The 26058-nt window shown below is 42.4% G+C and overlaps 2 protein-coding genes across 3 annotated transcripts; one reads left to right on the plus strand and one right to left on the minus strand.

Moving 5' to 3' along the window:
- Positions 1 to 808: 808 nt before the first annotated feature.
- On the minus strand, positions 809 to 13128 carry LOC127608763 (von Willebrand factor A domain-containing protein 5A). Of its 2 annotated transcripts, XM_052078110.1 has the most exons (20): positions 13010 to 13128; positions 11410 to 11491; positions 10362 to 10564; positions 10074 to 10296; positions 9280 to 9446; positions 9080 to 9194; positions 8846 to 8994; positions 8544 to 8632; positions 8307 to 8451; positions 7443 to 7522; positions 6865 to 6979; positions 6597 to 6755; positions 5573 to 5676; positions 5058 to 5266; positions 4098 to 4127; positions 3884 to 3916; positions 2808 to 3047; positions 2229 to 2365; positions 2023 to 2146; positions 809 to 1269 (listed from the first exon to the last, which is right to left on the minus strand). In XM_052078110.1, exons 2-17 carry the CDS (start codon positions 11450 to 11452, stop codon positions 3007 to 3009), a joined length of 1905 nt encoding a protein of 634 aa, XP_051934070.1. In that variant the 5' UTR covers positions 11453 to 11491; positions 13010 to 13128; the 3' UTR covers positions 809 to 1269; positions 2023 to 2146; positions 2229 to 2365; positions 2808 to 3006. The 2 variants fall into 2 exon arrangements, with proteins under 2 accessions (XP_051934070.1, XP_051934072.1); XM_052078112.1 differs by lacking the exons at positions 809 to 1269; positions 2023 to 2146; positions 2229 to 2365; ... (1 more) ...; positions 3884 to 3916; positions 4098 to 4127 and having other exon boundaries at positions 5121 to 5266; positions 5516 to 5676.
- A 2074-nt stretch (positions 13129 to 15202) lies between these two features.
- On the plus strand, positions 15203 to 25765 carry vwa7 (von Willebrand factor A domain containing 7). The gene is made up of 17 exons (XM_052078093.1): positions 15203 to 15498; positions 16859 to 17124; positions 17206 to 17439; positions 17546 to 17642; positions 18596 to 18730; positions 18999 to 19194; positions 19453 to 19622; positions 20688 to 20800; positions 20882 to 20998; positions 21708 to 21914; positions 22169 to 22301; positions 22998 to 23150; positions 23225 to 23317; positions 23424 to 23716; positions 23867 to 24003; positions 24541 to 24700; positions 25157 to 25765. Exons 2-17 carry the CDS (start codon positions 16885 to 16887, stop codon positions 25658 to 25660), a joined length of 2982 nt encoding a protein of 993 aa, XP_051934053.1. The 5' UTR covers positions 15203 to 15498; positions 16859 to 16884; the 3' UTR covers positions 25661 to 25765.
- Positions 25766 to 26058: the final 293 nt, after the last annotated feature.

Below are 26058 nucleotides of genomic sequence, written 5' to 3' on the forward strand. Positions count from 1 at the left end.
TGCAGTTATGTCTTTGCTTGTGTGAAGGACATTGAGTTGCCTTGTGTATATAAATAAAATTGCATTGACTGGACAAATTGTGTCTGGTTGCTTTCCTGACATCCACCAAGACACGGGCAAATGCAGAGAGGGGTGTTTTGATTGTAGCCAGTTATCAACTGAGATATCCAAAACAAATTGATACAATTTCAAATGCAATTTAATATAATTTTACTGATAAGAAATAATTATAGCCGTAAATACAGTTTCTGAGCTAAATGGGCAAAAAAAAAAGCCATCGATTACAAATTGACCAATGTTAATTCATACCTGTCAACTCATACGGTTTAGCCATAGTTCATACTTGGTTTATAGTTTTGTGGTGAATCTTACTAAATGGCCGTATCGCACAAATCACACGGATTCTGAAAATTTCCGCCCCCCCCCCCCCATCCCCAACAGGTAGTTTCGTTTGCTTTTGCCCAGAATGGTGCGAGTCTACTCGAATGCTTTCATTTCTGGGAACTTTCCAGTAAATCTGATTTACTGGAAACTTACTGGACATTGTATTATGGAGATCTACAATAAATATCATTGAAAATTTCGTGGGTTTTTTTCTGCCGTTATTTTGACATATAAAATGCTTTGGGATGTTATAATGATTTTTTGCTCTTTATAAGGAGTTTTTTGGTACTTTATACAGGTTGGCGCGCCGAAAAGTTGTTGATTTATCAGTGATACTTACTGTATACTCATCATCTACACCTCCATGTACGGGAAAAGAGACATGAGTGACTCTACTCCTCAAGGGAAAAAAAAGCATTACCAGTGAAGTCTTTATTATTTAATAGTGGCCAGAGAGACAGTCAGACAGACACAGGAAAGATGAATTAAACATAAACAGAATTTAGAATCCTATTCAAAAACAAACATAGACTCTACACATTGTCCTTTGTGACACAATGTACGGTAGTTCCGGTTTCTCGGTTATCACTTGTAGTCTAGACCAGAATACTGTAACCTTTGTAAATTCAACCCATTTACCAGTCATTATATGTCATATCATTTAAATGTTTTGATTACAATATATAGGAAAACGGTAATAAAATGCACACTAAAAATCGACCAATCAACAACCAAATAAGGAGGAATGGCAAATGGTGCAGAGCAATGGGAGTAAATCAGCAGGTTCTTCATTGTACTGGAGACCTTAAAGACCCAGCGTTTCTTTTTGCACGTTGCAGCCCAACAAAGTATTTCCAGCCAGGACACACTCTGTGATACATGGTGCTTAAAAAAACACACACACAAAATAATCTGGGTGAGTAAAAGTATCATTTCATCAAAGTATTGCATTATATATATTTTGTAATCCATCTATCCATTTTCTATTCCGCTTTTTCCTCATGAGGGTCGCAGGTGTGCTGGAGCCTATCCCAGCTGTCTTCGGGTATATAGGCGGGGTACCGTGAACTGGTTGCCAGACAAGCATAGACAAACAACAACCATTCACACTCACAATCACACCTAGGGACCATTCAAAGTTTTCATTTAACCTACTTTGCATGTTTTTGGAATGTGGGAGGAAATCGGAGTACCCGGAGAATACACAAACAGGTATGGGGAGAACAATCAAACTTCACACTGGAAGGCTGGGGCTCGGAATCGAACCCCGGTCCTCTACACTAGGAGACAGACGTTCTAACTAGTTGACCACAGTGCTGCTCGTAGACACAACTTTCATGTTTTTATCTTTTGTACTCAATATAACGATTAAGTTCCTGGTATGTGCAAATTTTTATTTCCAGATGTTTTATCGCAACAAAAACATGACTTGACATGCCATATTTAACCTCTTATTGACTCGAAATTGAAGCATTTAAATTGATATTGAGTCGAATTGTGACCAGAAGAATCACAATCAAACACACACACACAATCACAACCTAAGTAAATTGAATGGAAAAGTTCATAACAATGCCCAGCCATACAAAATCACTCAACAAACAAAAAACCTCTGCGGTAAACGCTATGGGTAATTACCATTCTGAGCCAGCAACCATGACACAGCCTTACGAGCAAGAAGCTTCCATTCGACTTCAGCATCCGACTTGAATCCATGAAGCCAAACAAGAGCCAGAATGGTAGCCCACACGTTCCCGTTCACCTGAGTTCGGCGGAACCAAAGAAAAACAGATTACACAAACAAGTGAAATAGGTATTACAGCACATTTAAAATAAAGTCCTACCTTTGCTGGCTTGGGCTGTTCCACCTCCTTTCTGGTCTTGTTCAGTGCAGCAGTTAGATACGGGCTGAGCTCCCAGCAGCCCGACGCATTCTGGAGAGACACCAGCTGCAGCAAAGTGTCTGGGGTTGTCTGGATGGCTGGATTGTGGGGAAAGGAAGGTCTTGTCAGATAGTCAACTGCAACTTTGTTGCCCTGCAAATTTTGGAGGGCTTTTGTAGATAGGTTGCAATAAGTCATATCTATGTATGCTGTACAGTGAAACCTCTTCCTTCAAAAAAAATTAATAAAATTCCAGTGGGAAACAATCCACTGTCGGCATCGTAAGAAAAACAATCTTTTTATTACTACTTGACATCACTTCCACAGTGCGTTGATTGTTCTTCCTGTACTAAGAGCCTGTGCTGTATGTACAGTAGTTCCACCTGCATGTCCAGAAAGCTAAAGACAAAGAAAATGTGTATGTGTGTGATTTTTTGGGTGAGTTGAGTGTGACAGTGTTTTAGGTTGAAAGAGCCTTTTTGTTCTGTGTTTATAGAACTAAATGCAGCTTGGTGGTGTCTGTGTGCATGTTCAACTTACAAGAAGCATCAGGTATTTCCTCGGAAGGAAACGACATTTCTTTCACTGACATACTTAGTGTCTTCATTTTAAAATGACGCTTTCCTGTTTGGATAAAGAACATGCGCCAGGGGCGAGGGAGAGACAACCTTCATTATTTCCTTCAAGGGGCACTTGAGAAAATATTTAAATATTCCATTAAATTAAATTCTGCTATGTTTTACTTGCCTTTGCTTTGAGGTTCAATGGAACAACACCTCCCTTTGTGAAAAAAATACAAACAAAAAAAAACAATCAAACAAAAAATAAAAACAAAGAAAACCACATGAGCAAATAGCGAGGAATGCACTGTAAGATTATGATACAAATTTTCAATAAATTTCTACAGTATTCCAACGAAGTGTGTGAATACTGTGTAATTTGATATATTCTATTGAACCAGAATCGGTGCAGCTGGTATCTAATGATATTCAATTTAATAGCTGTATCATATTTCCTATGGTTTGGTTGGTTGAACATCCCAATGGTCAAATTATTTTCAAATGTTTCTTGGGGGGTACCATCACTGTTGTCCAGGCTTGTTTTGCAAGGCTGTTTAAAAAAATATATATATTTTTACCACACCTCAAAAGCACGATGTGATTTTCACTTGTTAACTTTCATTTCATTTGATTTTTTTGGAATTATTGTAAAATAATCTCTAAATCTCTCTCTCTCTCTCCCCTGCTCTCATCTTTGTCAGTCCTTCAAAATAAATTCTCCAGTTAAAGTTGAGAAATTTTGAACACAGAACTTCAGCTGCCAATTATGGTATGTTTGGTTTCTCTTTGGTTGTTGTTTTCTTTTTCCCTTGCTGTTTTAATACAGTGTGTATACATATGCACATTTTGATCTGCAACACTCAATAGATTATATTGTTGCCATTACTTGTGCTCGTTAATCCTTGTTGCCAGGTTTACCTGTACCATCAAAGGAAAACTAAGGGGAAAAAAACAAATGGAGCCTTGTCCTCTGCTCACTTACACTTAGGAAATCAATAGGTAGCTGATAGAAATTGAATTATTTATTCAAATGCCTGTCTGCACAATGCTACTTGCCTTGCATTTGAAGAGAACCACGTTGGTATGGGGCTAAAACAAAAAGAAGAAATGAACAAAGTAAAAAAAAGCCTGAGAAATAGTAATGCACAATTCCATTTTGGAAATGAGTGATTTTCCAATTGCATATCAAGTACCAGAAAAACGTTTTGAAACACACTCACCCCCCTGCACCCCCCCCCCTTTCAATCCCAGTCTCCATGATGCTACTTACTATTTATAGCGTAAGAAACTCCAGAACCACCTTTGAGAGAAATAAAACAGGAATTAGTGAGCAACAAAACCACTTTGTAATGATGTCATAAATTAACCCATCCTTAGAAATGCAATCGGTAGCTGCTACACATTTCATTCTTTCCAAATTAGCCTATGGTTACAAGCCGGTGTGGTGTAATTCACAGTTCCATTTTGGAAAGGAATGATTTTCCAATCGACTATAAAATACAGTACCAGGAAAAAGTTTTGAAACACACTCAATCCCCCCACCCCACCCCTGCAATCCTAGTCTCCATGATACTACAGTATTTACAAGTTATAGTGTAAGGTGGACAGGATTTACCTTTGAGAAAAATAAAATAGGAATATTACATGGGAATTAGTGAGCAACAATACCACTTTGTAATGATGTCATATCATAAACGAAATGCATTCAAATGATTCTGCGCAAATATGTAAATGCCACATCCCTTCCCTCTACACCAGGGATCACCAACCTTTTTGAGAGTGACAGCTACTTCATGTGTACCGATTGTGTGAAGGGCCACCAAATTGATACACGTCTGAACTAACATTTAATAATATTAGAATGTGTTATATTTCATTCTTAATGATTTTAATTTTCAGGCTCTGATCACCTTAAAGATGTCTCACAATATTGCCAGTGTTTGCATTTTTCATTCATAATTTCTACTAGCAAATCACAATCCTAGCACTGGTGGGCTATTGGTGTGGTCCTCACTGGCTACCTGGTGCCCGCGGGCACCACATTGGTGACCCCTGCTCTACACAGTGGCCAAAGGAATTATTGCCTTGGGTTGTCTCTGCGGAAATTTAACATTTGATGGTTTTATGCACTGAAAATGTGATAAATATGCAAAGAACAAAGAAATCAGGTAGTGGCCAAATACTTTTTCACGGCACGGTATAGATTGATTTTTTTTTTTTTAGCACTCACGGACTCCTGGTACACTTCTGCGCAGCAAAGGACCCCGTATGGCTTCCGTACTGTCTCTGTTGATGGCAATGAAGGCAGTTAAGGAGCTGCTCACTCCTGATTGGATGCTGACATCCACCATCTTTTTCGTCACTTCCTTATCCTTCTCTCCCATGTTGGATTCCAGAGAGCGAATCAGAGTTCGAGCACCTAGCCTGTGGATTGTTAATCTGCAGAAGGCAAATAGGTACACATTACTAACTATCAGCACAATCAAACAAACAAACTCTATTATATTTGATGGACAATTATTGTATCTTTCTTCTATCTATCTATCAACAGTCGAAACGGGCCGAAAATGAAGGAAAGCTAAAGATACAAACAAACAAATTTGGAGTCCTCACGAACCTGACATGCATTTTTGGGGATTTTGGGAGGACGCTGGAACTGACTCGAGGTTCAGAGCCAAAATCTCTCACCTTTGAAGCCGGAGTGCTGCAATAGTGTGTCTAATACATGAATAGAGCCTGCATTACCCAGTGTCCTCTGTGGGTTGGAGAGGGAAGCCAAGCTTGCTCTGGAATGGATGGCCTGCTAGGCTGTACTTCACCATGACAGAACCATCCGTTTCCTCCGAACTCTGAAAAAACATTGCGGTGTTAAAGACCAGAGGTGGTCATTCTGTCAGACTGATAGAAGGTCCATCAGTCCATCACTATTTCAGGCAGTATTGTTAGCCAAACGGTATTGAGAATGGAATTTGCACATGAGACAAGGGCGCCGCACAAGCCGACATGAAGAAAAAAAGTAAAACAAAAACAACAGAAACACACACATGCCGTGTGTGGTGATTAGTGAAATAAAAACAATTTTGGACCTACAGGTCCAGTATGTCACTGAGGTCTGTGGGACTGAAAGGTATACAACATTCTTTTATTTCATATTTTTATTGTATTTGGCTGGGTGTCAGGTATGCGGCACCTGCGTGTGTACCAGGAAGTATGTCCTCGTCGTTGTTTAGCTTTCACCGATACCGGGCCGACCTGAAATACTGACTCATTGGACTGACGATGCCCAACTATTCAAGGCATGCTCAAGTGTATATCATTGCTGTGATGTAATCAACTCAACTGCCAATGTCGCATGTCCAAAAGTCGTTTGAGTCCATAAATGATGTGCAACTGCTCTTACCAAGTAAAGAGTCACATCAATATCACTGTTTTGTTGATTCTGCTGTTGTGATTGTGAGATGTTACCACACAAGTCATTTGGTGAACTATTTTTTAAATGTTATTTAATTAATTCAATATATTATAATTTATTATTACTATGTACTATGTAATTTATTTTAAGAATGGAAATCATGTACAAAAATCCTAATTATCATGTGTTAACATGATTCATCATGTGTCAACATTTTTAAGACTTTCGAAAGCTTGATTTGACAAATGAATGCCAAATTTGACCTTGTTTTGACATTGATGGATTCAATGTCTTTTCATATTATTTTAAGAACCCTGCTTTAGTGGATGTGGTTGGGAGTTCAGAGCTGTTACCTACCTGTCCAGTGAGCTGAGCATAAATGAGCGACCGCTGACCCTGGAAAAGAGTCGTGAGAGGCGGAGAGAGATGTGTGACAGACACCCCCTTCGGTAAATCCCAGATGACCGAGATGTCCTCCACAACCGGTTGCAAAGCAAACTGCAGCGACTGCATCACCTGATGAAATTAAATCCATAATTTAATGAAGGCCTTCCATTATGTCCTTGAAACAGCAGCGGTGCGCCTTAGGATTTGACAAAATCATTTGGTTCGATGTCTTGTGAACCTTTGCTTGCATCCTGTCAGCGCCTGTGATGAATTGAGCGTGACCTCCGCCCTCCTTAGCCAAACCATTGACGAGAGCAGTGCTGGCCCCTTGTCCAATCCCAAAAGAGAAACACCTGCAAAACAGTTACTTGGGTTCAAACACATTGTGACGATTTATAACATCTACTTAACTCGACTCAACTGTATTCATAGAGCACTTTAAAAGAACCATCGCTGTATCTAAAGGGCGAAGATCATAATACAACAACAAAGAATAAAACAATACGTTACAGTAGAACGCGCAAAAACTGTAAAACTATAAATCACGTCTGAGTCATGCTGAGTCAAAAGCCAAATAGAAATGAGTTTTGAGACGAGTTGGCTAGAGAGAGGGCTTGCCGAATGTTCGGTCGGAGGTCATTTCTGTAGAGATGGACCAGCAACGGAAAAGGCTCGATCCCATCAGAACCTCCGCTTAGTTCTTGGTACCCCTAATGTCTGGTCCGCAGACCTGAGGCACCGGGCATGTGTGTAGGGGCGGAGGAGTTCAGAGAGGTAAGAGAGAGAGGTAAATATATATACTCTATGTGGTTTCACCTGTGAGAACTGGAATTCCTTTTCACAAGGGTTGTAACCTCCTTGGTGTTCCCCACTTCGCCGTCAGTGAAGACAAAGAGCTGGAGGGACAGTTGACGTTTGGTTTAAAAATGACACACCATCAATCCCGAGAAGTGTCACAGAACATGACTGGAGCAGAAGTCCTTTTCAAAGTGCACACAAAAGAGTTGGGCAAGCGGTGCCTGCTCAGCCTGTTATACCTAATTTGAATGCGTGTTTGTGTGTGTTATAAACTAAAATGTCTTTATGCGGCCCATTATTAGCAGTAGGTGTGACTGGCCATGCATTTGATCCTTGAGGACCAAATCTAGCTCTGAATGCCAGAAAGCATCAAAACTACAGTAAAGCAGTAAAACTACGGTGACCGTCCAAAACAGTTCAGAATCAACATTTAGAACAACGAAATAACATATTTCATATTCACCAGAGATGCCCATTATCAAACGTACTCATGTGTGCAGGGCTCTACAGACGTGTTTTGCTTGTCAAAGTTGGCTGTAAGTTTTGCTGTGACTAAGTAATTCAAAGGACGGAGAAATGCTGTCGTCAACAAGTGCCAGTTTGCCCATGGTGATCGGTTGAAGAAAAAAAAAATCCCTTTGCCAATAAATTTTAGGTTACATCTGCCAGCAATACTAATTCTGAAATCCCAGGACTGATCACAAATGGCACCAGAAAAAATATCAAGAATCCACATCCATGGACAGTACAAGTTGCAACTTAAGGGAAATGCTACAAAATCAAGACTCTTAACAGATTGCTGGGGGGAAAAAAGAATTCAATTTAGAATTTAGTTTGTAAATGTAGGTGAGTGCTTGTGAAAGACATTATTGTAAGTAATACTTGTCGTGGTTGACTGGGAATGCAGGGCTGGCTGTAAATGTGATTGAGGGGCCGAAGTATCTCTGTTCCTCCCAGGTTTGCCTTCATCTCCTTGACAATCTTCAGAGCCTTTTTCATGGTCTGCTCACAGTACTCCATACTGTTACTGCCATCAAACACAAACAAGTACAAGCACACGCGCTGCGAGACCAAATAGGATGTTGTAGTTTATTGGACTGACAAAGGGTAGATTCTTACGGGAAGATGTGTTCAAAGGAGGAACCAAAACTGTAAATGTTGAAGTAGCAGCCCATGGGTAAGCTTTTCAGAAGCAGCAGCAGAGTATCCTATGTGGAAGTGAGTTATCAATAATGAAGGAAACAGTAACGGAGAAGGAATGAATGAATGAAAACCACATTTCCACCGAGGGGGTTGGGGGGTACAGTTTGGTTTGCCACAGTTCTATTTGGAACGTTAAACTGTGAAGGTGTGTATGAGGATAGCATTGCCAAATCTCTTTGTAAAAAAAGCCTGCAGAGCAATGTGTTCTTTTTGATTACCCTGGCACTGTCGATGCGAGCTCCTCCCATACTTCCGGATCGGTCCAGTAAGAACACAAATTCTCCCCTCGTGGTGAATGAAGACATCACTGCCTGGGAAAACTCAGGGTAAACACTGAGCATCACTGCCGCATCCGCCATCAGCGTGCCTGAATCACAACACGGATGAGAAAGGAGAATTTGGAGCATTTAGAAAGCATCCAAACAATTTGAATGAAAAGGACTTTAACACACCAGGCTTGGAAGATGCCTTTCCTGCCTCCACCACAACTGCTGGCTGGTGGGCATCTTTATAGTAAATCAACAGCTCAATATCTTTGTCAAACGTGTGTCCTGCAGCCAATTTAACCTGAAATACCCCAAATAAACAAAACATGAATAAACAGCGTGCCTCAAGTGTGAACGACGGCGGATCACCTGAATGTTCTACGTACGGCCGCACGAGTTTGCTCCTTGTCGAGGTACTGCAGGGGCTCCAGGGAAAAATTGGAGTCCACTTTGGAGACACGACGCGGTGAGGACACCCGCGCAGAGAAGGACAGACTGTATGGCACTTGAGAGGCAGGAATAGACGTCACCTGGACACCATGACCTTCACTTCCTGGAAACATGAAATTGTCATAAGAAGAACGAATGAAAAATGATGAAAACATTGCAAGTAGCTCTTATGTCATATGACTCTAAGTTTATAAGCATCTCAACATGTTAAATGTCATCTCCATGTAAAAATGAAATGCATATTAAACCTGGTTTGAAACAAACATGGTATTTTTTTCCCAGAGTTAACAAACAGACATATGGCTTGTTTAACTTTTTTTTTTTTATCGATTGCAATATTTTTCTATTACCTCCTCCATAATTATCTCAGATATGTCAGATATGTCACCTCAGATATGTATTGCCAAAACAGGATCAATGATTAAAAGTATATCTATCATCCTGTACAACTATCATACATAAAATACTCAGATATAATACTAGAGTTAGAAAAACTGGTCATTTGAAATTTCAAGATGAACCGAAATGACTCTAAACTTTACAGGTTTACATAATTCGACTTTCTCCAAACTTTTGAATGCGCATTTAACTTTTCAATGTTTCAATACCCTTTCACAACTTTCTGCTCTCTGACAAAGATTCAAAATTAGGTGGTTTAATTTCCAAGGACGTCCACTACTATGCCTTTCTGTGACTCTGTTTAGTTGAAAGCGGTGATGTGTTGTCCTACCCTGAGGTTGGTAGCGAGGGTTGAGCACCACAGGCAGACAAAACCTCAGCCCGCTATCAGCCTCCACAGCCAGCTCAGTGACATACTCCAGCCGGATGGAGGCGCTCTCTCCCGGGGGAAGACTCCCCACACTTAGAGAGAAAATGTCTGGGGTCTGTTCACTCTCTTCGAGGAGGAAGGCCTGCTGGCCAGAGCTCAAGGCATCGTCGTACTCCTCTCGAGCCTGCAGAGGAAACGTAATATTCACACAGTCTTTTTCTCCTCTCTCACCTTTGGAGACTCACTCACTTCCTTTTTCTCCTTCACATCAGCTACAATCTCAGTTTGTCCAATCTTGGCACTAAAATGGCAAACGGCAGCATCACCAGGCAGAGGGAAGACAAATACGGCCTCTATGGCTTTGTCCTCCTTGTTCTCATAGTGCAGCGTGGAAACCACGTTGGCCACATGGTCCTTTACCTCCACTTCAACTTCAATGGCCTTCAGGGGAACTGACACACACGCAGACACAAACCGATCACAGGGTTTCAAATTTCAGTGATCCATTCATACTGGTTTTTGCTAAATGTACTTCCTTCATTTGTTGACTTCCTGCTCAAACACATTTAAATATAAATAATGCTTTCAGGAAGGCCCCCAAAAAATTAATGCAACCAATACAGGAAGTGTGTCGTTTGGATGTGCCACACCGAATTGTGCAAATAAGGAAACAAACTGTATCGACATGTTGTGGGTTTGTTGGATGAAGATCACACCGGTGGCATTGCATGTGTCTGTGTTGGAGTTTTGCTTTGCTTCGACCTCAATCGTTCTCGAAAATGTTCACATGTTTGGAAATATAATATAGTCTGATGCACTTGCACTGGCACGTAAATGTTTATGCACACCATCTTCCTCTTCATCTGTTCCCTATGAGTGAGTGTTTTCGAAGGCAGGGAAACTGGTGTCCAAGAGGAGAAATTGTCTTGGAAAGAGACTTCAAAAACTTTGCTCCTCAATGAAATGTATGAATGAATCTATTTGCTGTGTTTTTTCATGTGATTGAACACTTTGGAACACAAAATTCCATACATATTCATTCATTTTCCGAACCGCTTCATCCTCACTATGGTCGCAGATCCCATACATACTCTAAGTAAAGTGTTTTAATTATAAATGTTATTACAGACAAATTTTCTATATTTTGTATGCAAACTCATTTGACTATTGACTGGCCAACACAGTATCAATACTGTGTCAACACAGTTTGTCTAATGTGTCAATACACTCCTTGGGGTATCATCTACCCATCACTCGTTAACACCCATTAGTTTTGCACTGCAATTTGAACTTGTACCAGGCTCCTTGTTGACGGTGAGCAGACCACAGCGGCACACCATGGTGATGAGTCAATAGGTAACTTCCTTATGTTGGTTTTGCTACACACAAAAAAGAAAAGACACAATTACAACTGCTTGATGTGACATGATTGTATAGTGATATAATAAAAGACAAAGAGAGCCTGCTGGGGTACACCCTGAATTGGTCCCTATCCAATCGCAGGACACACAACAACCATCTGCTCTCACATTCACACTTAGGAACAATTTAGAATGGGAAGAAACCAGACTACCGAAGAAAACTGATGCAGGTAGGAGGAGAACATACAAACTCCACACAGGATGGCCTGAGCCAGAATCAAACCCTAGACCTCTGCACTGTGAGGCCAGCGTTACTTATCAGTGGCCCAAAGTGATGCCCACTGTTGATCTTCAGTGACAAAAAATGCAATAAAGGTTGAGATGCTGTTACCCGGAAAGAGTTCCAACGCCGCAGGGAATTGTGCAGCAATTCGACTTGGACAAACTATATGTGCCACGGTGTCAAGTCAAGTCAAGTCAAGTCAACAGGAAGCCTTCCGCAAAGCCGCCGCCACTTGTTAGGAACGATTCAGCTCACTTAGATGGCTTACCACGGTACGCCTCTGCTTGTTCTTAATCTAAACCTAATCCGAATTTTTCTAAATTCAAGACTGTCTCATGCAGTCCAACAATTCCTGACACATGTTTCAATGTTATGTTTTAAGCCTGGAGTAGTGTTGGTTTTCAAGCAGGTTTTGAGGTTGAAAGTTATATTTCAGGTTTGAAATCAGGATTACGGTTTCATATTAGGATTTCACGACAGGTTTTCAAATTAGAGTTTCACAATGAGGCGACATGGCAGGGCTGGGGTTTAATACCAAATAGGATTTCAGGACTGGGTTACTGTTTCAAATCAGGTTTTCAGACTTACGTTAAGGTTTCAAACAAGTCAAGTCAACAGTATTTATAGAGCACTTTCAAACAGCCATCGCTGCATACAAAGTGCTGTACATGGAGCGATTTAACATGCACAACAAACAGTAAGACAAATCGGTAATAAAGGCGGTAGAAAGCACCAAACAGTAAAACCAAGAACAAATCTAAGTCATGCTGAGTCAAATGCCAAAGAATACAAGTGAGTTTTGAGGAGGGCTTTGAAGATGGGCAGCAAGGAGGCTTGCCGAATGTTCAGTGGGAGGTCATTCCAGAGAGAGGGACCAGCAACAGAAAAGGCTCGATCCCCTCTGAACCTCAGTTTAGTTCTTGGTACTTCTAATAATGTCTGGTCCACAGACCTGAGGCGCTGGGCAGGTGTGTATGGGCGGATGAGCTCAGGTGGCGCGAGATTATTCAGAGATTTGAAAACAAAGAGGAGGATCTTGAAAATAACTCTAAAATGAATGGGGAGCCAGTCAAGAGATGCCAGAGTAGGAGTTACTGTTAGGACTGTGATGCCAATTATTAGTACAGTATTCAATTAAAAAATACATGACAAAATACATGTACACGACAAAGTTCATCAAATAACTATAGACTACAGAGTGAATTTAGTGATCCAAATGTAAATTGAGATTCTGGTCCTAAAAACACTCCTACCTTCCTTATGCGGGATAGAAAATGTTTAGTTGTCCACAGGTAGTAAGTCCGGAAGAGCAAAGAGAGAAAAGGCACACCCATTCTGCAGAGTTCTTGCATTTCCTGTTAATACGCCCAAGTTTGAGTTTCGGTTTCATTTTAGGCCACGTCACAAATGAGTTGATTAAAAGCAAACGTTTAGCGAGCCTATTCTGTTCTATTCTGTGCATTCTCACGCTTTTTCGTTACAACTTGAAACTGTGCCAAACAAATACATCTGTTTTCATTAACGCAGTTAAGAAAGGAATTGTATGTATTATTGTGGTGGTAGTTTGCAGATGTGGACAAATGCACACGCTTTAAACATTTATATCAGGGGTGTCCAAACCTTTTGCCAAGGGGGACAGATTTTATGTGGTAAAATGTCGGGGGGCCGACCTTGGCTGACATTCTTTACATTGAACAACAATATTGTTCAACAAATTTTAGTAAGCCAGTCTGTTTCACATTTCCATTTTTATTTTAATTTCAACAATCTTAAGAATTTCTTTTGGTTCATCTGAAACAGGTATATCACATGCAACTGCTTATTCACTTGACTTTTTCTTAAACAGAAGTCTCCTGAGTGCAAATTGATTGATTTGAAACATAAAATGTATCACCATGACTTTTCAATAGTCACAAAACCTTTGACTCGAACAACAGGGAAATGAACAAGCAATACACATATCCACAACTGCAAGGATCATTTGAAATATGACATATCAGTCAATATAAACACGGAGTGATGTCTTGTTAACTCATGAGTGATGTCTCGTTGAGTGCTACTGCCCTCTAGTGTCTAAATGCCATTACTCATTTAGTGAATGCTATTACTCATTTAGCCACTAGAGGGAAGCAGTACTCTATAAAACATCACTCACCAGTCTACGAGACCTCAGTCAATGCAACACGTGTTCCATTGCGCCCAACCTGCGGGCCAGACGGCACTGATTTTGTGACAGGGGCCGAGGGCCGGATTAAATTCGACCGCGAGCCGGATTTGGCCCCCGGGCCGGACTTTGGACATGCCTGATTTATATGATCTCCTTGATATGCACTGCACTGGAGATGCCTGCTCAGTTTGCGGTGAACGATCCACTCATAAGGGAACTTTGGAATCACACACACAACACCCAAAAAAGAAACTTTTGTCTGCTCAATTTGTGATGAAATCATGTATCCAAGTCTTCTTTTGGACATTCTGCAGGGCAGGGACAGAGCTGCGTGGTAACCAGAGGTGGCCATGGCGACCAGCACACATTCCAATCTTGGAGCCTATCCCAGTTGTTTTCAGGCAGTAGGCGGGGTACACCCTGAACTGGTTGCCAACAAATCACAGGGCACACACATAGACGAAAAACCATCTGCACTCACAACCACATCTACAGTGTTCCATTAATTTACCATGCGTGTTTTTGAAATGTGAGAAGAAACGGGAGTACCTGGAGAAAACCTACGTAGGCATGGGGAGAACATGCAAACGCCACAATTGTTTAAAAACAAAACATTATTTTAAAAATATTTTAAAGCACACGCATCACCATTGTGTGTGTGTGTGTGTGTGTGTATAAGTAGGTGGGCGTGGGGGGTCACACTCGGACATACATTCATGGGTGCAAGGCGGTCTCAGTTTACCCGTCAATGTCATGCATGGACCCAAGCTTTTTCCGCTACCCAACATCAAGCACGGCAGAGTTGGGAATATAACTGCATGCCCTTAACTGCTATGATTTTGATGCTGCATCAATATTTTTTCTAATCACTATAGTAATGCAAGGGTATTGACATCATGCAAGATGTGCAAAATGTCTGCTAAGTGAATCATTACAACACCAGTGCCTCCACAATTGAAACAAGTGAAAAAAATGGACAAATGATTGTGGGATTTTTTTTTCCTGACACTGGATCCAACTATGTGATGGTAATTGTGAGCAACGGCCATTAAAAGTGACGGCAAACAAGGAGACAGGAAGGTACTACTGTGTTGTTTGTAATTGTGATCAACCGTGGTGAGGAGAAAAAAGGGGGAGAGTAATAGAGGATCAGAGGGGGCAGTTAGGGAAGGTCTATGGATGGTAATATATGCGGCCCTATTGTGGGGAATCAATGCACCATGCGTTAATGGGGGAGCTGGGGGGGGGGGGGGGGGTTCAAGGAGGGGTACACAGGGCCAAAGGCGGGCTATGACTAAAAGTCCCAAGAAACACGCTCATGACCACAGAGTATCAACCAAATTCTCATGTGAGTCCTAAAACGTACCTTTTGGGACCATATCTACATTTTATTTGTACGTTCGAGCTGGGGAGCAGCCATACAGATAAGTGTACATTTTGTACAAATGCTTGTCGTGGAAACTGTCGCTTTGTGGTGAAAGTCTGTTGCCACATGCACGTACGTGGGTCGTGCTCACCGTGGGATTGTCTGCATCAAGAGTGAAGAGACTGTCAAGAAGAAAAACACCAAGAAGGGTGAGAAGTTCTTTCTTCATTTGCATTGATAATTTATGAACTTTAATGAAGTTTGTAACAGCATTGGTGATGATCTTGATTTCAAAGTGAAATTGCTGTTCTTTTATGACATACACTGAATTGTTGGGGGAGAAACTGTTTTAATTGCATGAAGCTAGAATCTCCTCCGCTTCTGGAGTGCAAGGAGTGTCCACATTAATCAGTTGAAACATATTGGCAGGGTGGGGAGTGCTAAGGGTGCACTTTTTGGTGGTTGTGGTAGTGGAGGTGGTGGTGGTGGGGGGGTTTAACCGTGCTTTGTTTCGGCCTGATCCCTGCGAAAGCACTAGCCACAAGAACAAAAGTATTGTATTGGAATAACGATGAAAAGAACAATGGGGGCTCGGTGGGCGACTGGTTAGCCTCCGAGTGCAGAGTTCGATTCCAGATCAAGCCTTCCTGTGTGAAGATTACATGTTCCTGAGCATCAATCACACCTTCAAATAAATATAAAGATGCAGTATTTATTAAAAAAAATAAGGAAAAACAATTGGATACTTTGTTCATTTAATTATTTCCCTATTCACGCTCTAAGCTAAGGGTGTCCAAACCTTTTGCCAAGGGGGCCAGATTTTATGTGGTAAAATGTCGGGGGGCCGACCTTGGCTGACATTCTTTACATTGAACAACGATATTGTTCAACAAATTTTAGTAAGCCAGTCTGTTTCACATTTCCATTTTTATTTTAATTTCAACAATCTTAAGAATTTCTTTTGGTTCATTTGAAACAGGTATATCACATGCAACTGCTTATTTACTTGACTTTTTCTTAAACAGAAGTCTCCTGAGTGCAAATTGATTGATTTGAAACATAAAATGTATCACCATGACTTTTCAATAGTCACAAAACCTTTGACTCGAACAACAGGGAAATGAACAAGCAATACACATATCCACAACTGCAAGGATCATTTGAAATATGACATATCGGTCAATATAAACACGGAGTGATGTCTTGTTAACTCGTGAGTGATGCCCTCTAGTGTCTAAATGCTATTACTAATTTAGTGAATGCTATTACTCATTTAGCCACTAGAGGGAAGCAGTACTCTATGAAACATCACTCACCAGTCTACGAGACCTCAGTCAATGCAACACGTGTTCCATTGCGCCCAACCTGCGGGCCAGACGGCACTGATTTTATGACAGGGGCCGAGGGCCGGATGAAATTCGACCGCGGGCCGGATTTGGCCCCCGGGCCGGACTTTGGACATGCCTGCGTCTAAGCAAAATGTGCATTATCGACAGCCTCAGCACAGAAAATGCTGCCCCATCTTACAACCATTCAAATGAATCTAAACATGGTTTAAAACCTTTGCAGGTGGGATGAGACCTTTCATGTAAGCCATGATGTCAAAAGGAAGACAAAGAAGAATGCAAGACAGTGAACGGAGCACGCACGGGTTCATGTTTGCTTACCTTCTCCTCCTGGCTTCACCGTGCACATGCTTCCTCCCCAACTTCTGGTCACGGGTATTGACGCTGTCCTGGGACTCGTACACACACCAGTACATCACTGAGCAGGCCATCCTTAATGTGACCCTGGACACTCTGCAACAGCACCAAGGTCACCATGATGAGAAAGAGGTGAAACAGAACATTCATTTTAATTTGGTGAGGGAAAAAAAATACACTTTTTTGTGTTTTTATGTTTGGCCTCCTTTTCAGGACAGACTGGGACGAAGCTTCTGGAGGGCTGTGGGGGAGGTGGTTCATTCCAATGCTGAAATGGACTTTCTGAGCTCCACTAGGTCTGACCCCGTGTACCACTTTGATTCCGAACGGGTCGAGAGTGCAGTGGCAATGCTGCGACAGTTCTGGGCTCATACTCTGCTGTCAGTGCGGGCCAATGAGTACCAAAGTGCTCGTCAAAGCTTGGGACAACTATTTCACTCCCTGCAGGTACACAAGAACTACAGCTAAAAAGATATTGAAATAAGATTGGACATGCTTTTTTTAAAAAAAAACATTATTATTATTTATGTTTTAATATATTTTTGAACACAAGGACTTCTACAGTCACAGTAACTGGGTGGAGATGGGCCAGCGCTCCATTTACCTCCACCTGCTACAGCCAAAGGAGCCAGCCATCCCTGTAGCTGAAGGTGATGCAGACTTATACATTACCTACATTGTCTTTACAATGGTTCTCTTGGTTGGTCTTTCTGGAATGCACTCAAGTGCAGGTTGACGAAAAGTCTTGCCAGAACTATCTAATGAGAATGATGATTTGTCATCAGAAAGGAAGTGAGAGGGGATGGAGAGAGATAAATAGACACAAAAAGATCTTAAAGACTAGAGGAAATGCATACATAAGGCATTACGAGACATCTTTAATTGTCAAATATCTCCAGAGAGAAAGTCAATGTAATGCAATTTTTTTTTGTATTTAATTGAGGGGTGAGCAGCACGGTGGGGACTGCTTAGCATGGCTGCCTCACAGTGCCAAAGTTGTGGGTTCGATTCTGGCCTACTGCCCAAAGAGAGCTGGGATAAGCTCATGACCACACGAATGAAGAAAAGTAGTATAGTATTGCGCCCTCTGGTGGTGAAGATCATTGTGGCGTGACACCTAACCTTTGTGTCACAACCCCTGGCCCCCCCTATCTGGGCCCTGAGGGTATTTTCATCCATCCATTTTCCGATCCGCTTTATCCTCACAAGAGGGGGTGCTGGAGCCTATCCAAGCCGTCTTCGAGCAGTAGGCGGGGGACACCCTGAACCAGTTGCCAGCCAATTGCAGGGCACAAAGAGACGAACAACCATCCCCGCTCACATTCACACCTCCACACAGGAAGGCCGGAGGTGGGATCGAACGCACGACCTCTGCACTCTGAGATCGATGCTCGAACCCCGTGGACCACCGGACTGCCCCGAGTGTTTGCAATTCAAACAATTGTGTATATAACAATGAAATAACAATGAACATTTGTGCAGTTTCATCATTTCCTTGTACATTCAAAGCCACTCAGAGAACTGAATGCATGAAAAGTGACTGGCGGCAAGCATAGGAAAACAATCCCTGCAGTGTGTTGGTCCATGTGTGTCCTCTCTACAGGTGACACACCCACCTGTATGGAGTGCTTTAGCGCCACCTGTCGAAATAACCTCCTTCCAAGACTCACAAGTACACAGAGGGACTCACAGCTGCTCACAACTGGCTATTTCAGCACCTTCCCTCCAAAACCTAAAGGTATGCAAGTAAAACTAACACTAATTTTTATTTTATTTTTTGGTACTCAAAAAGTATTGAATTTGGATTGTCACCTCCTTTAACCATCTGAAAAAACAACAATGTTGCTCTGTTACAAATTTGATTATTTAGGGGTGACCAATGTGGTGCCTGCGGGTACCGGGTAGTCCCCATAGACCACGTGATGAGCCCACACGCCTTCATTAATATGGGTATGAAAAATGATTTTTTTTCCCGGAGAAACACAAACATGTAACTTGTTGGTCAGGCAAATGCAGTCACGGAGGTATGCTGGACAGCAGCCGCACTGTGGGGGCCAAAGGAGGCATCAACAAAGACAGCACATCACCCCTCTTCTCCCCTCATCATTACCTCCACGCGGAAGCAGCCAAGCTGGCCTCCGAAGCTACACTGACTGTACTGAGAGATCTCAGGGACACAGTGGGGCACAAGACCTTCCTCAGGTGGGAATACAGAAATAGAATACTAAACCATGTATAATCAGTGGTGAGTACTCGTAATAAATATTTCGCAACTGCACTTGAATATATAGTACTTTCATCTGTTTACTGCAAAGGTTTTGAATATTGAATATTTTGAATAATATCACAACTAAAAAGTGAATTTGAGAGGGGGAAAAAAATCTCTTAAACTAAATAAGGTTGACGAAATCCTTCTTGATTTTATTTCTTTTTTACTCAAGTCTCCTACAACCTCCGCAGGCTTTTCAGCGTGAAGCAGGCACCCGCTCTGGTTTTTGTCATTGACACTACAGGGAGCATGTTTGAGGAAATCACAGCGGCTCGAATGCGGGCTTACTCCATCATTCAGAACCGAGCAGACCTTTCTTGCCGACCTGGAAGCTTCTTGCTGATACCCTTCCATGACCCTGGTGAGGAAGCACTGCAAGGATAATGCCCTTAGTTGTTTTGTACCTTACTTTTCATGTGACCTAAAATGGTTTAAAAGTTCAAACAAAATTATGTAAAAATGTTATCCGTCTGCCCTTTGGCCTTACCAATAGAAAGGGAATCATAAAAAAAAAAAACTCCTTAAAAAAATGTGAATATAGGTAAGGTGGCAAATCATAATTATGTAGAAGACATCATATCCAGGGCTGCCCGGTAGTCCAGTGGTTAGCACGTCGGCTTCACAGTGCAGAGGTACCGGGTTCAATTCCAGCTCCGGCCTCCCTGTGTGGAGTTTGCATGTTTTCCCCGGGCCTGCGTGGGTTTTCTCCGGGTGCTCCGGTTTCCTCCCACATTCCAAAGACATGCGTGGCAGGCTGATTGGACACTCTAAATTGTCCCTAGGTGTGAGTGTGAGTGCGAATGGTTGTTCGTTTCTGTGCAATAGGCTGGCAACCGATTTGGGGTGTCCCCCGCCTACTGCCCGAAGACAGCTGGGATAGGAGGCTCCAGCACCCCCCGCGACCCTAGTGAGGATCAAGCGGCTCGGAAGATGAATGAATGAATGAATGAACATCATATCCGAAGTGAAATTTGTTTTAAAATTTGACAAAATTGGGGAAGTCAACTAGAGTCACAAAGGATTGTGTTCAACTTTTAAAGTTCTACTATATTCTTATCCTTATTAATGTTACTGGAAACTAATTATTTATTACATAGGTCCTCAACAGAGGTTATGTTTTTATGGCTGCTGTTTGTTTGTCAACAGGATTCATCCATAAAACTGAAGTACTTCATTTTTGACCACAACACAATTAGACATTCCAAAATGAATAAAACAGAAGAAATGAAACTAATTTAGTCTTTCTGTACGGCCGGGCAGCAAATGGCCTGAAGAGTTTTCTAAATTGCGTTGGCTCCACAGGCGAACAACAACACCATCTGGTGGGATACTACTGTAAAACTATTTATTGAAGACAACCAGTATGACAGTAACTGTAATAAAAGGTAACTAACTTTTCATAGATTCATGTCACTGCTCTGTGCAGAAGTCGGTCCGGTGTATGAGACTGATGACCCGAACCAGTTTATGGAGCACATGGAGAACTTGATGGCCCTTGGAGGAGGAGATGAACCAGAGATGTGCTTCACAGCCATTCAGGTGTTCATGCTTGTGTGTGTGTGTTGTGTGTGTGCATGTGTGTGTGTGTGTGTGTGTGTACTAATTGTTGCGCATTTCTAGTTGGCCCTCACTCACAGCCCACCACTCTCAGAGATCTTTGTGTTCACCGATGCCTCCCCCAAGGACGCTCACCTGTTTGACGTGGTGAAGGCCCTCGCATTTACCAAACAGAGCAAAGTAAGACAATCTGTGAACCCTCTGGACCAAGGGTGTCAAACTCATTTTTGTTACCGTTTTCCTTGGAGGGCCGTTATGACTGAAACCATATAAAGAAGTCAAGAATGCAGTCCGTCTTCTGAACAAAGATTTAAGCACAGAGTGTTTTAAGCATTTTAAGCATTGACTAGTCCAGTAATGTAATGTTTGATCCTAGCAATTTATGCATGCGTCCGCACCTGTTGAATTCTGTTATGTGTATACATATATAGCTAATAAATGATGATGATGATGATGATGATGAGAATAACTACTGATTCAATTCTGGGGGGAGGGGGGACTATATCATGAGGGGTTTGGTAACAAGAAAATGCTGCATTTTTTATTTTATATAAGAATGACAATTTTTGGGAGACATTTTAGAAAGCATCATGGAAGTTGGCATGTTTGATCTGCTTTTGCGGGCCACATAAAATGATGTGGCGGGCCAGATCTGGCTCCCGGGCCTTGAGTTTGACACCGTGCTCTGGATTCTATGCTACACATTAACGTCCACCTCGTTTCCTTTGTTCGAACCATTTTAGCTGTTTCATTTAGCCATGAAATCTACATTTTGTAACTCCTTGTTATTGGAAGACACGCAAACTCAAAAGCATTGGATTTAAGTAATAACAATGATAACAACAATGCAACAAGGACATCGGTAACACTAAATCGGATGTTCTCACAGGTGACATTTCTCCTAACAGAGGACCCTAATTACACCATAAAGAGCATAATGAGGAGGAGAAAAAGGAGGGCAGAACCTTTGACCGCTGATCGCTTCTCCCTCTACTCGGCGCTGTCGTCCTCGTCGGGAGGACTGACGATATTCACCAGCAACTCTGACATCCACAGCGTCTCAGCGATAGTGGAGGACAACACAGCAGCAGAAAAGGTAAAATAGCCAGGAGTGCTCTCAGCTTCACATTTGGGCAATGAATCTTTTGGGCTGCATGGTGTAGGGTGCTTAGTATGTCTGCCCAACAGTGTTTGGGTTCAGGGTTCGAATTTCGGCTTGAATCTTCCTCTGTGGAGTTGATCTGTTCTCTGGTTTTCTGCGGGTGTTAAAATGAATGTTATGTGAACCAGAAAGGAGCAAACACATTCCCATGTCCCTTCGATAAGTGACTTCAATTTCTTCCTCACCAGGTGACTCTCCTCCATGTTGAGACAGACCAAGAGCAGATGTCCTCGCACTCTTTCAGGGTCGACAGCGCCGTTAATGATGTCACCGTACACATTACTGGTCTATTGAGCAATTGCATCCTTATCGATCCCTCAGGTACACAGAGGAGAATCGTCACATACAATGCATCTATTAATAATTTCTCACAATGACTATGAAAGAGATAAATATCATATGCTAAACTTTTGTTCCATAAACCTCTACTGTTTACATTATCAAATGATCACTTTTACTTTCCTAAAAGAATGTCCCATCACTGGTGAGCTTTTTATTTTTAGAACAGACCTGTGGGCAACTCATGCGGTCCCTTGGGCAACACTTTGGTGACCCTGCGACTGACATTGATTCTCAAAGTGAATTTGTGGGATTCACCAAAGAATCGCTACATGTGTACAGTTCAGTTATATTTAACTTTTAATTTCGATTGCATGTTATCTTTAAGAAGTCTTTGTTTTTCAAGACTTATTTAGGTCAGGTTTTTTAATAGATTAAGTGTTTTACATATGTGCAATACATTGTAATTATTTAAGTGGAATCTTAATACTCAGACTGTACATAATGTAGTGGGTTAAAATAATATAAAATGTGGTTTTTAGGAATAAAACCTCAGTCTTGTTTTTGATGAGGACTTGGGCCTAAAGTGCTCTTACAGTACATTTTAATGTAGGTCATTTATGTTGGGACTTGGAGAGCTAAATACTGGGACTTCTTTCGGAGGTAATTGGTGTGAGGTAGTTTGAGAAGCGCTGCCATAGACAGTCCTTAGATGTTGTACACCTTTTTTTCCTCCAGGCCAAACTCAGTCGCTGCTGAGTGAGCAAGGCTCTCTGGCTTCTCTCGAGGTCTTCAAAGGTCTGTACCGTGTTCGTCTTCTGCCTCCTATCCAGCCGGGCCAGTGGTACCTGCATGCTCAGGCTGACGGACATGTCACATTCAACATAATAGGTACTGAATTGAAAGAGAATAATGTGAACACCTGTTCAAATGTGGCAAACATGACTGGTTTCGTATCCCCTCAGCTGAGAGCAGTGTGGATTTCCTGTATTATTTTGCCACTGTAACCAACGAGACTCACCCTGGATTAGCCAGAGTAGAGGGCAGTCCTGTGTCAGGTGAGGGTCTTTTATTGATTGTTCATTTTAACAGTCGGAGTCAAAATGCCAGGACAGAGTTGCAGCACTTAAAGTCCATATTTTGGTATGCTCTTTAATTCCTTAGGTGTCCCTGCTTTCCTTGTGCTGGCCGTGACTGGCCTGTCTCCTTATGACAAGGAGGTCTCGTTCAGTCATGTGACGCTGCTAGGAGCAGAAGGGGAAAGCCTGAAGAAGGTCTTGCTCAACTCCTCCTCCTCCTCTGTGTTGTCAAGCTATGCCACGGTAGATCTGATTGGCTGGGTGGACTCAATTCCGAGAGCTCCCTTCTGTGTCCGCCTCACGGGCCGAGACGGCGGGGGAAATAAGCTGGAAAGGGTCGCCACGGAAATGGTGCAGCCCACTCGTGTTCAGATACAGGCAAGTAAGGAGCCATGATGCTGCCACAAGATGCTGAGATGCGGCGTATAAATAACAAGAGCCTCGGCTATTTCCACATTTAAATTGTTTATAGGAGTGGCATGGGACCTTTGAAACTTGTCATGCTGTCTCCTTTTTCTCTCTCTTTAGGTCCTTTCCACACCCGCTCTGGTACCTGGTCACAGCACCACTGTGGATTTCAACATCCTCAACCACGGCCCGGACAGACTGTTCAGTCTGACAGCTGAGGATGATTCTGGATATCTCCACACGAAAGGACCTCACAGGTAACCTCCCCTTGACCAGGGGTCACCAACATGGTGACATGGGCAACAGGTAATCCCACAGGCATTACATTAGTAGCCCGCAGGCTTGTTGTAAAAGTAGCTCACCGGTGATGGAACATGGTGATTTTCTAGGAATGTTGCAGAAGATCTACAGAAATAAAAATATCCCGTATTACATTTCACGTTTTCCAAATTATTGTGATAAATTATGAACATGATCAGTGTCGTTACATAATATCATTAACTATTCATCTATTAACTATGGGGGGGCGGTCTGGAGCCTATAAAGTGACAAAAAAATGATCACTTTGATCAAGAAAATTATGCGTTTGGGAAATTTAAAACTGCATGATACATATCAGTGCGCTAAAGAAATTGTTTTAGTTGGATACGGTCTCTGTTCCGTCGCTGGTCATCCTGCCACATAATACGGGATAGGCTCCAGCACGCCCATGACCCTCACGAGGATAAGCGGTTAAGAAAATGGATGGGTGTATAAAAGCCGACTTCAGAGCAATTTGTTATTCTTCCCATCAGGTTCCATGTTGCTAGCCACAAACCTTTCCACAGTCAGGTGGGCCTTCACACACCTGCCTCAGCTCAGGCCGGAGCGACAGTTACGCTGACACTCTCAGTGTACGCTCTCAACTCTGCAGACACAAACTACGCGGTGGCCTACTTGACAGTGGTTCCACCTGTGAGTATTATCTAATCTTTTGGATGCGAAAATATTGATAATTTCAGACGGTGTGGGCATAGGTGGAGATGTGCACATGAATTTTGGTGCGATCGGTTGTAGTTTTCTAACATTATGCCACGTTCAGCTTTTTCTCCGGAGCGAAGAAAGGACATAATGCCCGTAAAATGCAAAATAATGATTATTTTAATATTTTCAGAGGTTGAAGTGGGCAAAATTACAGTGAGCATGTGAGTTTTGATAATGATTGGTCATAATTGTCTGACATGGAGCCACGTTACACTTTTACATAGCGTTTTAGGCTGCCCCTAATTATGCGGCTGTGTGAACCAGGATTAAGAGGCGATAATGCATATGGCGCCAACGGGAGATGTGATAAAGGCATAAATGCTTCAAATGGCCCCGAGGATGTTTTTTAGACCATCCTCGATGTGTTGGATCTAATCTCCCTTTCAGGACTCAGACACATCTCCTCCATCATGCTCGGCCACACGACTGCAGTCCTCCTGTTCCCCAGCTTGCAATGAGTCCACCTGGAGTGTGTCACTGGCTGTGTCGGACAGCGGCCGTTCCGGCCTGGCCGCTCTCCAACTACACAAGGGACAAGGGACTTTAACTTTATTCCCACCGGTCACAGGAGGTAAACTGGGTGAGGCTCATCCTGACCAACATGTCCAGCACAAGGTCACATTAGAGGTGCGAGACGCCCCTTTGAACGTGTCCGACTGGGAGCTGGGCTCATCGGGGCCCCTGTGGGTGCGCTATACTTCCAGCTGTTGCTCGGTCGAGGCTGAGCTGCTGGTGTGGGACACTGCTGGAAACATGAAGCGCTGCCATCTTGCATCTAGTCAGCAGAGGCAGCTGAGTGACACAAGGACAGAATATAGTGGAGGTGGGCCTATTACGCCCACTAGCTTCTCTTTCTTAATGTTGCTTCTGCTCTGCTTTGACCTGTTTTGACCATGCAGGTCCAAAATTGCTGTTCTTTTTAGCATATTACTGCAGGAATGTAGAAAATTGAATGCTTATTGAAAATGCACTGAATAAACCGAATTTATTCTTTTAGTACTTTTGTCGTCTTTGACCTGGAGTGCAAAGGTGATGGTTTGTAATTTAAAAGGACCCTGTAATTGGCTGAACATTGGCACTTATGTAAGAGTTCCTGTCTCAAATGACGTCTGTACATTCCGTTTCAATGAGAAAAAAAAAAAAAGATCCAGTCTTGGTGTTAGGCTTGCTTTATGACAGTTTACAGTGGCTTTAATAATGCCTGTTTTAGGTGCAGATGTCACGTTCCGTGCCTGCCTGCAGGGGGCGGGCTTTCTTTTCCCCGACTGCACACCTGTTGTTAATTTCGG

The sequence above is a fragment of the Hippocampus zosterae genome, chromosome 10 (genome assembly GCF_025434085.1).
Source record: "Hippocampus zosterae strain Florida chromosome 10, ASM2543408v3, whole genome shotgun sequence".
NCBI lineage: Eukaryota > Metazoa > Chordata > Actinopteri > Syngnathiformes > Syngnathidae > Hippocampus > Hippocampus zosterae.